Below are 17849 nucleotides of genomic sequence, written 5' to 3'. Positions count from 1 at the left end.
AAACTCAGAATAACTTAAATGCCTAATAACAAGGAGTAGGTTCACAAGATCGCGATACTTTCGTATAATGAAATATTATGTAGTCGCTAAAATTGGTGTTTACAAAGAGTTTCCAATGATATGAGAAAAAGCCTATATATATATTTATAGAGAGAGAGAGAGAGATTAGTGTCAGTTTTCAATAGGCATAGAAAGAGAGAAATAATCAAAAATATTAACAGATTATCTCTAATATTGAGATTTGGTGTGGCTTTAATTTCTTCATTTTTTTGTAGTCTACAAATTTTCATGACTTTGTGTTAGTGTTAATCTATTTGCAGCAACTAAGAATCATGATATCTTTCACCTTTCACCCCCACCGTATTACAAATGAGCTGACAGAGGCCCAGGGAGAGAGTGTCCTTCCCAAGGTCAAGAAGCAATCTAGAAGATGGACCAGGATTAAGGCCCATGTCTCCTATCCTCCATTCTTGGGTCTTTCCAACATGGCACTCAAGAGTCTAGAGGGAGAATTGACTAAACCACTGAGAAACTCTAAACGCAAATACAGAAGTCCTCCAGCTGGGCAGGGTATGTACATATGATGAAGAATGGTCTCAGGAAGGCAAGTGGACCACAGTGTTGGTTTAGACCAACTGGACCAGCAGAGATCTTCCTCCCTTCCCAAACCTCCCAAGTCTCAGATATTCAGGAACAGCTGAACTTCATTCCTGAAAACGTTCTGATGAGACACTTACTGGTTGAGTTGCTGCGTGTCCTTTGGTGGCAGGCTTTGGGAAGCAGGAAGTTATTACTTTGTGCTTCTAGTTTTCCAGGCTTTTCTTGAGAGGAAGTTGTGGAAGACTCCTGCAAAACAGTTCTCATGTCTTTTATTCAGCAAGTAATTTAGAATAGAAACATGCACTTAGAAAACTGGGATTTTGACACGACTACGGAAGAATTTTTGAATTATCTGTCTCCACCACTAAATTATTGACTTTATTTAAAAAAGAAAAGTTGCTGTCAATTCGACTCCGACTCATGGTGACCCCATGTGTGTTAGAGTAGAACTGTGCTCCATAGGGTTTCAATGGCTGTGATCTTTCAGAAGTAGATCACCAGGCCTTCCCTCTGAGGTACCTCTGGGTGGTCTTGAACCTTCAACCTTTCAGTTACCTACCAAGTGCATTAACGATTTGGGCCACTCTGGGACTCTTTAGGCTCTATAGGGGTAGGGATTTAAGGTCACTGACATTCATTCATGCATTCATGAAATTAAAAATGAATAAATAGATACTGCATAAATATTGAATTACTGCAGTAAGTATTGAATGAGTATGTCAACTACTATGTATGAGGTTCTTTGCTAGGCATTAGGGATAGAGCAGTGAACAAAACAGACCAGGTCACTACCCTCAGGGAAATAGCGTCTTGGTAAAGGAAGACTGACAATAAATAAGCAAACAAAGGCGCAAAATAATTACGGTAAATGATAAGTGCTATGGATAAAACGGATGAGAAAAGAAATACGGAGTGTCATGAATGGGGCGCCCAGGAGGTTTAAGAGAGGATGATCAGGGAAGTTACCTTGTTCTGGCACACAATAGGCACTAACATTTACAAAACATATTTCCTAAGGTTGAACCATCCATGAATTCTTGAGAACATTATTATCATATTATTGATTTCTATCTGCAAAGATTTAACTTGGGACTTTTTTATCCATATTCATAAGTTCAGTTTGCCAGTGATCTGTTTCTTTTTCTACTTTGCTATATTGATCAAATTTTCTAGGCTCCCTTTTTACACTAGTAAATTGGAAATTCTTCCATTGCACTGAGTATGTAGAATACATAAGCTAAAGATTAAGTATATGAAACAACGTACTTGGACTCATATTTCCCTATCAAGGTCAATAATGAAACATAATATACGACTGTTTCTCGTGTAAGATGAGCACCTGAGAAAGTTTTCACTCTTTCTCGCTCCTCTCCCCAAACTGGAATTTTAGGGACGGAGGTTGATAACGATGCTGATGATGGGAGTCATTTCACCTCTTTTCTGGGAACTATTTTTTATATTGCCATTCTATTTTATAATTCTATTAGCCACGATGATCTTGATTTAATTCTTGAGTTACATTGGTTTCACTACTTACCGTCATAATCCTTTGTGTGTGCGTATGTTCTTTCAGGAAAGCTGTATGTATGGAATGCTTTCGGAATCTTTGCACAGCTAAGAATGTCTTTTTGTGGTTGTCATACTTGAATGGCAGCTTGGCTGAGTATAAAATCTTTGGGCATTGGTTATTTGCCCTGGAACCCATAGATGGATGAAATCCTGCTGAGATTTGGTGTTTAGAGGTTTGCTGGGGGCAGCTGCCATCCTTTGCGGACGTTAATGCCCTTATTCAGGCCAGGCTCGGCAGTGCCTGATTAATTTCGTGTGCCAAGTGTGTGTGAACTGCGGCATCTGGAACGTTCCTCAGAGCCACGGGAGCATCTACTCTTGTATCTTCCTAGGAGCCCTTGTGGCGCAGTGGTTAAGAGCTCAGCTGCTAACCAAAAGGTCGGCATTCCTAACCCACCAGCTGCTCCTTGGAGCCCTATGGGTCGGTTCTACTCCATCCTATAGGTTCTCTATGAGTTGGATCCGACTCAACAGCAACAGGTTTTCAGGAGCCCTCAAATGCTAACTGAAAGGTTGGTGGTTCAAACCTACCCAGTGGCTCCAAGGGAGAAAGACCGGACCATCTGCTTCTGTAAAGGTTAAAGCCAAAAAAAAAAAAAAAAAAAAAACCTATAGGGCAGTAATACTCTGTCACATGGGTTTGCTCTGGGTGGAAAACAACTTGACAACACCTAATAACAACATGTGCCCGATAACCCACCCTCACTTCCAGCGCTTGCCATTATGAGCTTGTGGGTATTTGAGGGCAGGGTTTTGCTGGCATCTGCCCCACTCATTTCCTAGGAAGGCTGTGGTCACTGGCAGGCTAATGAGCCATTTCCTCAATCCTATCTCACCTGTACTATGTCATGTATTATGCAGAAAGATCTCATAGGTTCCAGAATGTGACTGGCCCCTCTCCACGGTTTCCTGTTCTGACATGGACTTCTCCCTGTTTGTATATTCTTTTTTGAATTTTGATGAAAATTTTTGAGATAGAATTAATCAAGTATACTCTTTAGCCATCTGAAGCCAGAAATCCACTCACAGCCTTTTTTCTTTTAAAGAACTGTATCCAGTCCCGACACAAGGGGACCCTGCAAGAAACCATGTATCTACTGCCTTTGATTTATTATACGAGTCGGTGTTTACAATCGGGGAGTTCATCCTGGAGGATTCGTAGGCACTGTTTCCTTTCCAGCAGCAGGTGGCGCTATAACAACTTGAACCAAACCGTCTTCTCATTCTAGCCAGGCTAGCCCAGGGGATTCTTCACAAGGAGAGTGGGAATTATATAGAAGGTGGAATTCAGTCGAAATCTAGAGTCTCTGTATTTTCAGAACTTAGCGTAATGACTGGACCTTTGACTTAATTATTTCATACAATGTAATATAAAAAGATATTTATTCATTACAACAGTCTGAAGAGATCATGTCCTGATTCAAACTTCAAGATTCCCTTCTAGCATTATTTCTACTTCTTAGGCACTCTCTTGAGATTATGGAAGTAAATACTAGAATGGGATTTCAGTAGCTCTTTAGGGCCCACTGAACATAGAGGAGTCTAGCAAAACAGCCAGTATATCTACTTGTCCACAGATCAAGTCTTATTTACAAAGTTCCTTTGAAATGTCTATCTCTCCTCATATATCTAAAAATATGAGAATGAATAAGTACATGAAGCATATGCCAAAGATATAATCCTAAGCAGCTTTAAAAATAATGTCTATAAAGTTTTGTGACATGGGAAAATATCTGTTATTATGCTAAGTAAGAAAAAAATTTTTTGAACTGAGTTTGACTACAACCATGTAAAATATGCATAGAAGAAGGACTAGAAATAGTTACATTAAAATAGTAACATTTACTAAGCACTCAGTCTGTCATTTTGTCATACTGCGGTGGCATGCATGTTGCCATGATGCTGAAAGCTGTGCCACCTGTATTTCAAATACCAGCAGGATTACCTATGGTGGACAGGTTTCAGTAGAGCTTCCAACTAAGACAGACTAGGAAGAAGGACCTGGCAGTCCACTTCTGAAAAACTTGGCTAGTGAAAACCTTGTGAATAGCAGTGGAACACTGTCTGATATAGTGCCGGAAGCTGAGCCCCTCAGGTTGGAAGGCACTCAAAATACCACTGGGGGAAATAAAGGGCATACAGATTGGTAATGAAAAAATTAAACTGTCCCTATTTGCAGATGATGTGATACCATACATCGAAAACCCAAAAGACTCCACGAGAAAACTATTATAACCAATAGAAAGATTCAGCCAAGTAGCAGGATACAAGATAAACATACAAAAATCAGTTGGATTCCTATACACCAATAAAGAGAATGATAAAAAGAAAATCAGGAAAGCGATACCATTTACAATAGGAGAAAAAAAAAATACCACTGGAGAAGAGCTGCCTCCTCAAAGTAGAGTTGACTTTAATGACATGAATGGAAAGCTTTTGAGACCTTCATTTGCTGATGTGGCACAACTCAGCTGCTCAAAATGAGACGAAATACCTGCAAACATCAATTAATAATTGGAATGTGAAACGTACAAAGTATGAATGTGGGAAAATTGGAAGTCGTCAAAAATGAAATGGAATGCATAAAGATCGATATCTTAGGTGTTAGTGAGCCGAAATGCACTGGTATTGGCCATTTTGAATCAGACAATCATATGGCCTACTATGCCAGGAATGAGAAATTGAAGAGGAATGGTGTTGCATTCATCTTCAAAAAGAACATTTCAAAATCTATCCTGAAATACAATGCTGTTGGAGACAGGATAATATCCATATACCTTCAAGAAAGACCAGTTAATATGATTATTATTCAAATTTACACACACACCAACCACTAATGCCAAAGATGAAAAAATTAAAGATTTTTTATCATCTTCTGCAATCTGAAATTGATCAAATATGCAATCAGGATGCACTGATAATTACTGGTAACAGAAATGTGAAAGTTGGAAACAAAGAAGGATTGGTAGTTTGAAAATATGGCCTTGGTGATAGAAATGATGCTGGAGACTGCATGATAGAATTTTGCAAGACCAACGACTTCTTCATTGCAAATACCGTTTTTCAACAACATAAATGGCAACTATACATGTGGACCTCATCGGATGTAATACACAGGAATCAAATCAACCACATCTGTGGAAAGAAATGATGGAGAAGTTCAATATCATCAGTCAGAAAAATGCCAGAGGCTGACTGCCAAACAGTCATATGCTAGTTCAAGTTGAAGCTGAAGAAAATTAGAACAAGTCCATGAGAGCCAAAGTACAACCCTGAGTACCTCTCATCTGAATTTAGACACCATCTCAAGAATAGATTTGACACTCTGAGCACTAATGACTAGAAACCACATGAGTTGTGGAATGACAACAAGGACATCATTCATGAAGAAAGCAAGAGGTCACTAAAAAGACAGGAAAGAAAGAAAGACCAAAATGGATGTCAGAGGAGACCCTGAAGCTGGCTCTTAAATGTCCACCAGCTAAAGCAAATGGAAGAAATGATGAAGTAAAAGAGCTGAACAGAAGATTTCAAAGGGTGACTTGAGAAGACAAAGTAAAGTATTATAAAGAAATTACAAAGACCTGGAGTTAGAAAACCAAAAGGGAAGAACACGCTCGGCATTTCCCAAGCTGAAAGAACTAAAAAAAATTTAAACCTCAAGTTGTCATAGGTGAAGGATTCTATGGACAAAATATTGAACCACACAGGAAATATCAAAAGAAGATGGAAGGATTATACAGAGTCACTGTACCAAAAAGAATTGATCGGCATTCAACCACTTCAGGAGGTAGTATATGATCAAGAGCCAATGGTACTGAAAGAAGAAGTCCAAGCTGCACTGAAGGCATTGGCAAGGAGCAAGGCTCCAGGTATCGACAGAATAACAATTGAGATAATGTTCATTTATGCCAAGAAATTTGGAGGACAGCTACCTGGTAATCCAACTGGAAGAGATCTATATTTGTGCCCATTCTAAAGAAAGATGATCCAACCAAATGAGTAAATTATGGAACAATATCATTAATATCACACATGAGTAAAATTTGGCTGAAGATCATTCAAAAGCAGTACATCAACAGGAAACTGCCAGAAATTCCAGCTGGATTCAGAAGAGGATGTGGAATCAGGGACATCATTGCTGATGTCAGGTGAATCTTGATTGAAAGCAGAGAATACCAGAAAAATGTTTACCTGTGTGTTACTGACTACGCAAAGGTATTCGACAGTGTAGATCATAACAAACTATGGATAACATTGTGAAGAATGGGAATTCCAGAACACTTAATTGTGCTCATGAGGAACCTTTACATAGATCAAGAGGCAGTCATTTGAAAAGAACAAGGGGATACTGCTTGGTTTAAAATCAGGAAAGGTGTGCCTCAGGATTGTATGCTTTCACCATACATATTCAATCTGTATGCAGAGAAAATAATCCTAAAAGCTGGACTATATGAAGAAAAACACAGCATGAGGATTGGAGGAAGATTCATTAACAACCCACGTTATGCAGATGACACAATCTTGCTTGCTGAAAGTAAGGAGGACTTGAAGCACTTACGGATAAAGATCAAAGACCACAGCCTTCAGTGTGGATTACACCTCAACAGAAGGAAAACAAAAGTCCCCACAACCGGACCAATGAGCAACATCATGATAAACAGAGAAAAGATTGAATTTGTCAACGATTTCATTTTTTACTTGGATCCACAATTAATACTCATGGAAGCAAAAAAAAAAAAAAAAGCAGTCAAGAAATCAAATGACATATTACATTGGGCAAATCTGCTGCAAAAGACCTCTTTAAAGCGTTAAATAGCAAAGTCATTGTTTTGAGGACTAAAGTGGGCCTAACCCAAGCCGTGGTATTTTCAATCACCTCATATGCATGCAAATGCTGGACAATGAATAAGAAAGACCAGAGAAGAACTCATGAGTTTGAATTATGGAGCTGACAAAGAATATTGAATATACTATGAGCTGCCAGAAGAACAAACGAATCTGTCTTGGAAGAGGTACAGCCAGAATGCCCCTTAGAAGTGAGGATGGTGAGACTTCATCTCACACACTTTGGACATGCTATCAGGAGGGACCAGTCCTTGGAGAAGGACATCATGCTTGGTAAAGCAGAGAGTCAGTGAAAGAGAGGCAGACACTCAACAAGATGGATTGAGTCAGTGACTGCTATGACTGATGGGCTCAAGCATAGCCAGGATTGTGAGGATGATGCAGAACTGGGCAATATTTTGTTCTGTTGTACATAGGGTTGCGATGAGTCTGAACCCACTAGATGGCACCTAGCAAAAACAAGAACAAGAACAAGAACTGTGTATATGGCAGGAAACAAGACTAAAAGGTCCTGCTCTCATGAATTAACAAGAAGGTGTTTCAGTGATGGGATTATGAATGCACATTTTCTTTTTTTTGAAGCCCTCACGGCACAGTGGTTAAGAGCTCAGCTGCTAATCAAAGGTCAGCAGTTTGAATCCACCAGCCGCTCCTTGGAAACCCTATGGGGCGGATCTACTCTGTCCTTTAGGGTCACTATGAATCAGAATCTATTCAATGGCAACAAGTTTATTTTCTTTTTTACTCCTTTCTGGACTTCCCAGATTTCCTACAATGAGCATGCATGAACAAAAGCAAATGATTCATTTTACATTTATTTCCATTGTCACATTAGTAGGCTTAAGACAAAGTATGTTTATTGTTAAATTTCCTTCTTTCAGTCATCTCTATAAAGTCACATGTCTGAATCATGATTTAAAAACAAAGTATGTTTATTGTTAAATTTCTTTCTTTCAGTCATCTCCATAAAGTCCCATGTCTGAATCATGATTTAAAAATCTCTTGGCAAACAAAATCAGTTGATGGGAAGAGAATCATATGAAGTGGAGCTTTTTCTTTTTTTCCAGATTAGCTCAACGCCACGTTTAAAGGAGAGAATCTTTCTCTTAGGGTTTCAAGGTTGGCTCTAAAAGGCTTATCTTAAGGAAATTGAACCAACCAGATCAGTCACTTGGCCCCTTCAGTTCTCTACATTTTAGAGGCCCAGGCCCTTGTTTCAATGGCATGCAGGGACAGTGGTGTCACCATCCACAGGCAGGTCAAGAGGAGACTCTTCTGCACACACAAGGCTGTGCAGATGAGCCTTTCTCATTCACCATTTGGTATCCTCCAACCAAAGGTGTCTCAGACTTATAGCAAGGTGGGGAAGTAGAAGGCTACTTCACGCCTACCCTCTGCCATGTGTTGTTGTTAGCTGCTGTCAAGTCGATTTTGATTCATGGCAACCCCATGTGTGCAGAGTACAGCTGCTGTATAGGATTTTCAAGGCTGGGAACTTTCAGAAGCAGATCACCAGGCCTGTCTTCCGAGGTGTGTCCAGGAGGGTTTGAACCACCAACCTTTCCGGTAGTAGTCGAGCACTTAACCATTTGTGCCACCCAGAGAGACTCCAGCCTCTAAACTAGCTGGAGACTCCAATAAGTTGCATCTAACCAGACTACTATCAAGCCTTGGATAATTGTTTGACATTGGTGTGCTTCACTTTGACATGGCTATAGTGTGAATTGACTCGCCGGGTGGCTACTGCAAGAAAGAATGGAATGCACTGCCATGAACTGAAAATGAGATCTACGTAGCAATTTTCTAGCAGACATGTAAAAAGAACGTGATTCCTAAAAGCTCCCAAAATTGAGACGATACACAAGTGCTATGGACCTTCAATTTCCTGGACACTGACAAGGGTCCTGTATTCATCCATACGCAGGGACCATTTCAAAAGATGTTTCATTCTTTCCAGTTAGTAATTCCTAAGCTTAATGGTTTCTTCACCAGAGCTCAGCAGTGGATGGAGTTGATAGAGAGTCCTAAGACCAGCAGCATTAAGCCTTTTATGACTCTGGGCTAGTCACTTAATTGTTTGGGCTCAGTTTCCTCTTTTGTAAGCCTAGAGGGTAGACTAGACCTCTAGAACTTTTAGCTCTACACTTTTGCACATAATTGATGATTATATTTAAAGGCTGCAGGACCATTGCCCTCCTTGAAATGATCACATGTCAGAGATATTCACAAGAACAAAATCTCTTCCCTTGGTTCTCAGGGAGCCTGGTCACTCTCGGTGAAGTGTGTCCTGGTTCGAGTGGTTTCTCATCAAAGGAGGCTCTGTAGGAGCCCCGCTAACCTTTGCACAGTACCGCTTCCTTCCCAGGACACAGAACAGAGCCTTTCTGTTCCTCCTTCCAAGGTGGGGCTGTGCTGTAAGCTGAGGATTTGTCACTGAGGTTAGGGGCTGGCAGAGTCACTTCCAGACAGTTTTTCCCTTGTTCTCATCAGAGGCCTCAGCCTCAGGCAACACTTCTGTGGGTGGTGTACCCCATCATTACCTTGGTGGCAGTTTCTACATTTACCAGTTCCACTGCTGATTGAGTGGGAAATGGGGTCAACTGTCCAATGAGTTCATTAAAGGATTTTTCCCAAAATGAGGATCAGCCACGTAGCTACCAGGGCTAAACAGCCAATGCCAAGAAATGGAAAATTCCATGATCCCCATGAAAGCAGGGAGTGAACCCAGGATGGACCTACAGAATTCTGGGGCATTGTGTCCTGTAGGCAAGATGATTCTGGGGCCCAGACTCCTCGCCAAGACTTTTCAGATTCCACGGCTTAATTAAAAAAAAACTAAAAAAAACGGCTTAATTAGGAGAGTTCATTTTGCATGTAGACCCTTGGCATTGCTGATAGAAGCTTGATGCTTCTAGAGTTCGCTGACTACATTCATCTTCAATACAAGCCTTTCCATTTTCTCTTTGAACTGAAGCACTGGAGCTGCTCCAGTCTAAGGGAACCACAAAATGAAATACAACTGTCCTTCCAACAGAGTCTTGTTTCCTGTGGCCAAGTTGATCATGCAGCAACCGACTTTGATCTTTAAGTCATGAGGATTAACTACCAGGTCCCATCAGACTGGTCTGGGATGGCCACACAGTCATGTGGGATGCCAAGACTACATATCCCCTGATCTGGAGGGAAAAGATGGGAACCAGAAACCTACAAGTCCTCCTTCTCCTTCCCTGCATGACCACAGTCACCATGTCATTGCAATTATACTTTAAATATTTCTCAGATTTCCCCAGCATGTCCATTCCCACTGCCTATGTCCTAGTTCATGGTATTCTTTCAGTTTGGGCTATTACAATGACTTATGTTTAAAGGATATTTTTCAACAAATATTGAATATTGTCTCAGACTAGTGTATATCCACATGCACAAGAATGAAGTTGGACCCGGTCCTCGCACCATACACACACACACACAAATTAACTAAAAATGGGTCATAGGCCTACATGTAAGAGGTAAAACTGTAAAACTCTTCAAAGAAAATACAGGAGTAAATCTATATGACCTTAGGTTAGGGAAAACCTACTTAGACGTGATACCAAAAGCACAAGTGACATAAGAGGGACCTCTCTAAATCACACACCTCACAACATGCCCCTGCTTATATTCCTTGAGTGGTTCCTCATCACCTAAAAACCAGGCAACCTGAATCAGCACACGAGATCTCTCCATATCTGGTTCCATCTACCTCTCCATCCTAACCTATACTTTGCTTCTCATTTACAGTCAAGTAGCTCCCAGTTATGCTGTTTAATTTCCTCCAACATTGCTTATCTTTCCATTTTATTTACCTGGTCTGCTCTTTCTTATTCATCTTTTCTACTCAGATCAAGGGCCATCTTTCCAGAATGTCTTCCCTAAATTCTCGTTGTTAGCTGACGTCGAGTTGGCCCCCAACAACAAAACAAAGCTCATTATTGTACTATCCTCATGATGGGTTGCAGATGGGAGGCTTGTGGGCTACAGGGTTTTCATTGGCTGCATTTAGGAAGTAGATTGCCAGGCCTTTCTTCCTAGGTGGTATAAATGGTTTGTGCTTGACTGCTAACCTAATGGTTGGTGGTTCAAACCCACTGAGGAGTACTACAGAAGACAGACCTGCTTCCATGAAGATTCCAACCAAGAAAACCCTATGGAGCAGTTCTACTCTGGAACATGTTGGGTAGCCATAAGTCAGAATCAATTTGACGGCAACTAACAACAACAGATGCTCAAGTTGGGCCAAAGTGTCTTTATCTGGTCTCTCATAATACCTTTTTCTTTTCTAACCCCATTACATTGAAATTATCGGTTTAATGCCTACTCTCTTGAACTATAAATTCCTTGAGGGTAAAGAGTGTGACTTTTCACCAGAGCCTAGCACAGGCTGGCACAACGCTTGTGGGGTGAACTAAACTGAAGTGGATGTGTGGGACCACTTACGTGAAGGATCTGTAGCTTCTAGATAAAGTAGAACAAAATTATCTGTTCAGAGCAGGAGCGGATGAAGGAGTGAGGAGACAGAATAGCCATGATAGGAGAATATCAGATAGTAAGACATGAAGGAAAGGACTTCAGAGCCACAGCCAGGGCCTCTTTGGAGTGGGAGGTCCAACAATGTTTGGGCTGCAGTATTTTGGCTTAAATGGGAAAAAGATATGAAAAGCCAATTTACCAAAAAGAACTATAATTTGTCCCTAAACATCATGAAAATATGTTCAATCACATTGGTAATCAAAACATGTTTGAAAAATGTGGGCAAAATGGAAAGGATATGAAAGAGAGAGAAAAAATAGCAGTGTCCGGTGTTGATGTGAGAGTCCCTGGATGTTACAAATGGTTAAGCACTTGGCTACTAACCAAAAGGTTGGTGGTACAAATCCACCCAGAGGTGCCTGGGAAGACTTGTCAACTACTTTCAAAAGGTCATCCAAAAAAAACCAAACCCGTTGCCTTCAAGCCAATTCCAACTCACAGGGACCCTGTAGAACAAAGTAGAATTGCCCCATAGGGTTTCCAAGGAGAGGCTGGTGAATTCGAACTGCAGACCTTTTGGTTAGCAGCCAAGCTCCTACCCACTGTGCCACCAAGGCTCCTTGAAAGGTCATAGCCGTTGAAAATCTTATGCACAGTTCTACTTTGAAACACATGGGGTTGTCATGAGTCTGAATTGGCTTACAGCAATGCATTTTTTTGTTTTGGTTTTAATATTGGTAAAGATATAGGGAGCAGACATTCTCACATACTGTAGGTGAGAAGGTAAATTTATTTAGCAATTCTGAATGGCAAATTGACAACATGCATCCAAATTTTTTTTAATTGTTTTGATATTTTACTTTTCTGGATTTTTAAGACCCTTTGTCTTTTAGTTATATTAAATGCTTCTGATACATCAAACAGATCATTACATAAGGGAAAAAGTAACGATTAATGCGAAAATTTTAAACGTTTAAAAACTTATTTCAGTTGATGTAAAAGGTTTTTTTTGTGAACTCGGCAGGTTTTTCTTTTTTATTTTGCTTTGGTTGACAAGTTACAGAGCAAATTGGTTTCTCATTCAACAATTGATACACAAATTGTTTTGTGACATTGGTTGCAATCCCTGTGATGTGTCAACACTCCCCTCTTCTCCACCCCAGGTTCCCTGTTTCCTTTCGTCCTGTTCTCCTGCCCCTTCCTGCCTTCTCATTTTTGCTTTTGGGTGAGTGTTGCCCATTTGGTCTCATTTACATGATAGAACTAAGATGCACATTCCTCACTTGTGTTGACTGACGTTTGTTTTATAGACCCGTGTACTCTTTAGCTGAAGGGTGAACTTCAGGAGTGGCTTCAGTTCTAAGTTAGAAGGGTGTCTGGGGGCCATAGTCTCAGGATTCCTCCGGTCTCAGACCAGTAGGTCTGGTCACATCCAAATATTTGATGTACATTCCCTATAACTGAGCAATTACAGTTCCAGAAATTTTTATAGGAACAATGGCAGTGGGTTTAGTGGTTAATTGGACAGGATGTACAAAGATGTATGGGCAAAAATGTGTTCATCACCACATAGTAATAGAAAAACCCAGGGGGGAAATGTTCAATGATAGGGGCATGATTGAAGACATTACAAGAGAAAACCTCTGTTTCTGGTGGTATGGTAGACTAGCTACTCTGATCCTTCTGCTAAACATCATCTGAAGTGTTGGAAGGGATTTAAATCCATTAAAGAAGCAGCAAACAAGTAAGAAATATTCTGAAGCCAAAAAGTAAATAAAAACTGTGCTGCAGCTTTCCCAAGAGGCAAGCAGACTCCAGAGGCTGGCTGTTTCCATGAGATTGTTTGATGAATCGAGTGAACTTAAACTTTGTCTTCATAGCCTTTTTGGATGTAGGGGACAAGGGAAGGTTCCAGCTTCTTCTTAAGATGAGGAGCTTAATAAGATAAACTTTCTGCATGAAAAGGGAGTCCGAAGGCTTATATCCTCCCTGGAAGTATGAACTGGAAGTAAATCCACCCAGCCCTCAGGAACTGCACGAGAATTGTCAGTCTGGAAATGTCCACATTGGAAAGGAAGGATATCTCCCCTGAGAATTAATAACTACCAGCTGGCCCTCACAAGAGTTTGCAATCCTAATCCATACCACATGGATGTCTTGTAAACGCCTAGCCAAGAACTTAGTTTAAAATGGTTCCAGGCTGGTGGTGCCCCAACTACCCGGCAGAAACAAAACTCAGATCTTCTTTAGAGGAACAACTGTTGACTTAAGTCACAAAGATCTCCACAGATAAAGTTAAGGATATACAAACAATCAGAGAAAATAATAATAATATCACACATTTAGACAAAGTACCATAAGAAACAATCAGTAGAAGCAACACACTCTAAAATTAGACCTGCAAAGACTTCAGATAATGGGATTAACAGAAACATAATATAAAACAAATATATTTGATAGTTTAAAGAAAAATTTGAAGAGAGACTATGAAAATGTCCAATCAGACTTGAAGAAAAACCAAGAAATTTAAAAAGTAAAATTATTAAAATTAAAAATTTAATAGGTTGATTAAACAGTGGATTAGACAGCTTTGAAGAGAGGACAAGAGAGTCAGAACGTAGATCTGGAAAAAAACCCAAGATGGCAGTACAAAGAGATGGAAAATATGAAAGAGAGGTTAAGAAACATATAAGAGTGAGAAGCCTAATCAGAGTTCCACAAAGAGAATATAGAAATAATGAGGAAGAAACACACTTTGTATGATAACGTCTAAGAATTTTCTTCTTTTGATGAAAGACATCAATTCACAAATTCACGGATGAATCAGATGAAGCCCAACAAATCCCAAATAAGATAAATAAAAAGAAATCCATACCTAGATTGGAAACCCTGGCAGTGTGGTAGTTAAGTGCAACAGCTGCTTACCAAAGGGTCAGCAGTTCGAATCCACCAGGCACTCCTTGGAACTCTATGGGGCAGCTCTACTCTGTCCTATAGGGTCCCTATGAGTCGGAATCAACTCGATGGCACTGGGTTTGGTTTGTTTTTGTTTATACCTAGATAGATCCTAATAAGACTGCAGAACACCAAAACATACGGAAGACCTTAAAAGAAGTCAGAGAGAAAAGACAATCATCAAACAGGCAACGATTAAATTTAAAGCTCACTTCTCAACAGCAACAGTATAAGCTAAACGACAGTGAAATAATAAATTTAATGTGGTGAGATTTTAAAAAACCATCAACATAGCGTTGTATAACAAATAAAATATCTTCAAAGAAAGAGTAGACTAAAGGTCTTTCAAAGAGAAAATTAAAAAAAAAAAAAAAACCTGAGGAACCTTGCCACAACACACCCTCACAAAGTAAATTCTAAACACAGTTTATCAGGAGGAGGAGACCTGGTCCCAGATTGAAGGACTGTGATGCAAAGAATGACGTTGGAAAGAAACAGTAAATATTTGAATAAATCAAAACAAACAAACAAAAAGGATTACTTGTGTTTTAAAAACTAAAAACTTGTGTTTTAAAAACAGAGTTATACCTGTAACAATAATAGGCCATAAGCCAGTAGGGGGTTCCATTGAAATGAAAATACTCAGTGGTTTTTGTATTGTTCAAGAGAAGGGTAAAAATTTTAACCGACAAGTTTTGTTTTTATTGTGTTTTAGGGGAAAGTTTAAAAATCAAATCAGTCTCTCATACAAAAAGTTATACACATCTTGCTATGTACTCCTAGCTGCTCTTCTAATGAGACAGCACACTCCTCCTCTCCACCCTGTATTCCCCGTGTCCATTCAACCAGCTCCTGTCACCCTCTTCCTTCTCATCTCCCCACCAGGCAGGAGTTGCCCACATAGTCTCATGTGTCTACTTGAGCCAATAAGCTCACTCCTCACCAGTATCATTGTCTATCTTACAGTCCATTCCAATCCCTGTCTGAAGAGTTGGTTTGGGGAATGGTTCCAATTTGGGGCTAACAAAAGGTCTGGGGACCATGACAGTCAGGGTCTCTCCAATCTCAGTCAGACCATTAAGGCTGGTCTTTTTACGAGAATTTGAGATCTGCCTCCCACCGTTCTCCTGCTCCATCCGGGATTCTCTGTTGTGTTCCCTGTCAGGGCAATGATCGGTGGTAGCCAGGCACCATCTAGTTCTTCCAGTCTCAGGCTGATGAAGTCTCTGGTTTATGTGGCCCTTTCTGTCTCTTGGGCTCATCTTTACCATATGTCTTTGGTGTTCTTCATTCTCCTTTGCTCCAGGTAGATTGAGACCAATTGATGCATCTTAGATGGCCTTTTGCTAACATTTAAGACCCCAGACACCTCTCACCAAAGTGGGATGCAGAACATTTTCTTAATACATTTTCTTATGCTAATTGACCTAGATGTCCCCTGAAACCATAGTCCCCAGACCCTCATCCCTGCTATTCTGGCCTTCAAAGCATTTTGTTATATTCAGGAAACTTCTTTGATTTTGGTTTAGTCCAGTTGTGCTGACTTCTCCTGTGTTGTGCGTTGCCCTTCCCTTCACCTAAAATAATTCTTGTCTACTATCAAGTTAGTGAATATCCCTCGCCCTTCCTCTAAACCCTCATAACCATCAAAGAACATTTTCTTCTGTGTTTAAACTTTATCTAGAGTTCTTATAATAGTGGTCTTATACAACATTTGTCCTTTTGCAGCTGACTAATTTCACTCAGCATAATGCCAGATTCCTCCATGTTATGAGATGTTTCACAGATTCATCATTGTTCTTAATCCTTGCATAGTATTCCATTGTGTGAACATACCATAATTTATTTATCCATTCATCCATTGATGGGCACCTTGGTTGCTTCCATCTTTTTGCTATTGTAAACAATGCTGCAATGAACATGGGTGTGCATAGATCTGTTTGTGTAAAGACTTATTTCTCTAGGATATATTACAAGGAGTGGAATTGCTAGATCATATGGTAGTTCTATTTTTAGCTTTTTAAGGAAGCACGAAATCGATTTCCAAAGTGATGGTACCATTTTACATGCCCACCAGCAGTGTATAAGTGTTCCAGTCTCTCCACAACCTCTCCAACATTTACTGTTTTGTGTCTTTTGGATTAATGCCCATCGCGGAATCTCACTGCAGTTTTGATTTGCATTTCTCTAATGGCTAATGATCATGGGCATTTCCTCATGTATCTGTTAGCCACCCGAATGTTTTCTTTGGTGAAGTGCTGCTCATATCCTTTGTCTATTTTTTAATTGGGTTATTCGTCTTTTTGTTGTTGAGTTTTTGCAGTATCATGCAGATTTTAGAGATTAGACGCTAATCAGAAATGTCATAGCTAAAAACCTTTTCCCAATCTGTAGGTAATCTTTTTACTCTTTTGGTGAAGTCTTTGGATGAGCATAGGTGTTTGATTTTTAGGAGCTCCCAGTTATCTGGTTTCTCTTCTGCATTGTTAGTAATGTTTTGTATACTGTTTATGCCATGTATTAGGACTCCTAGCATTGTCCCTATTTTTTCTTCCATGATCTTTATCATTTTAGATTTTACATTTAGGTCTTTGATCCATTTTGAGTTAGTTTTTGTGAATGGTGTGAGGTATGGGTCTTGTTTCATTTTTTTGCAGATGGATATCCAGTTACGCCAGCACCATTTGTTACAGAGACTGTCTTTTCCACCATTTAACTGCATTTGGGCCTTGGTCGAATTTCAGCTGCTCATATGTGAATGCGTTTATGTCTGGATTCTCAATTCTGTTCCATTGGCCTATGTATCTGTTGTTGTACAAGTACCAGGATGTTTTGACTACTGTGGCAGTCTAATATGTTCTAAAATCAGGTAGTGTGAGGTCTCCCACTTTATACTTCTTTTTAATTAATGCTTTACTTATCCAGGGCCTCTCTCCCTTCCATATGAAGTTGGTGATTTGTTTCTCCATCTCATCAAAAAAAGTCACTGGTATTTGGATCAGGATTGCATTGTATCTATAGATCACTTTGGGTAGAATAGACATTTTTATAACGTTGAGTCTTCCTATCCATGAGCAAGATATGTTTTGCCACTTATGTAGGTCTCTTTTGGTTTCTCTTAGTAGTGTCTTAGAGTTTTCTTTGTATAGGTCTTTTACATCTCTGGTTAGATTTATTCCTAAGTATGTTATCTTCTTTTTTTTTTTATGTTATCTTCTTGGGGGCTACTGTAAATGGTATTGATTTGGTGATTTCCTCTTCAAGATTAACTGACACGTTTTGTATCTTGAAAACCTGAATGTGTACATCAAATTTTCTGGGTCAACCATACAATAACAGAAATAGAGTTATAAACTCAGAGTGAATAG

At 39.8% G+C, this 17849-nt stretch overlaps 1 protein-coding gene across 3 annotated transcripts in view; it reads right to left on the bottom strand.

The window, feature by feature from the left end:
* IL16 (interleukin 16) overlaps positions 1-17849 on the bottom strand; it is a 134873-nt gene that overhangs the window by 60173 nt on the left and 56851 nt on the right. For 2 of the 3 annotated variants that reach the window (XM_049905270.1, XM_049905271.1), the window contains exon 3: positions 738-846. The exons of the other annotated variant lie outside the window; for it this stretch is intronic. In XM_049905270.1, the coding sequence (XP_049761227.1) occupies positions 738-846 (109 nt within the window). The remainder of the gene's footprint in view (positions 1-737; positions 847-17849) is intronic. 3 annotated transcript variants of the gene reach the window in all.

The sequence above is a fragment of the Elephas maximus genome, chromosome 13, assembly GCF_024166365.1.
Source record: "Elephas maximus indicus isolate mEleMax1 chromosome 13, mEleMax1 primary haplotype, whole genome shotgun sequence".
NCBI lineage: Eukaryota > Metazoa > Chordata > Mammalia > Proboscidea > Elephantidae > Elephas > Elephas maximus.
This window is presented reverse-complemented; position numbering and strand designations above follow the sequence as displayed.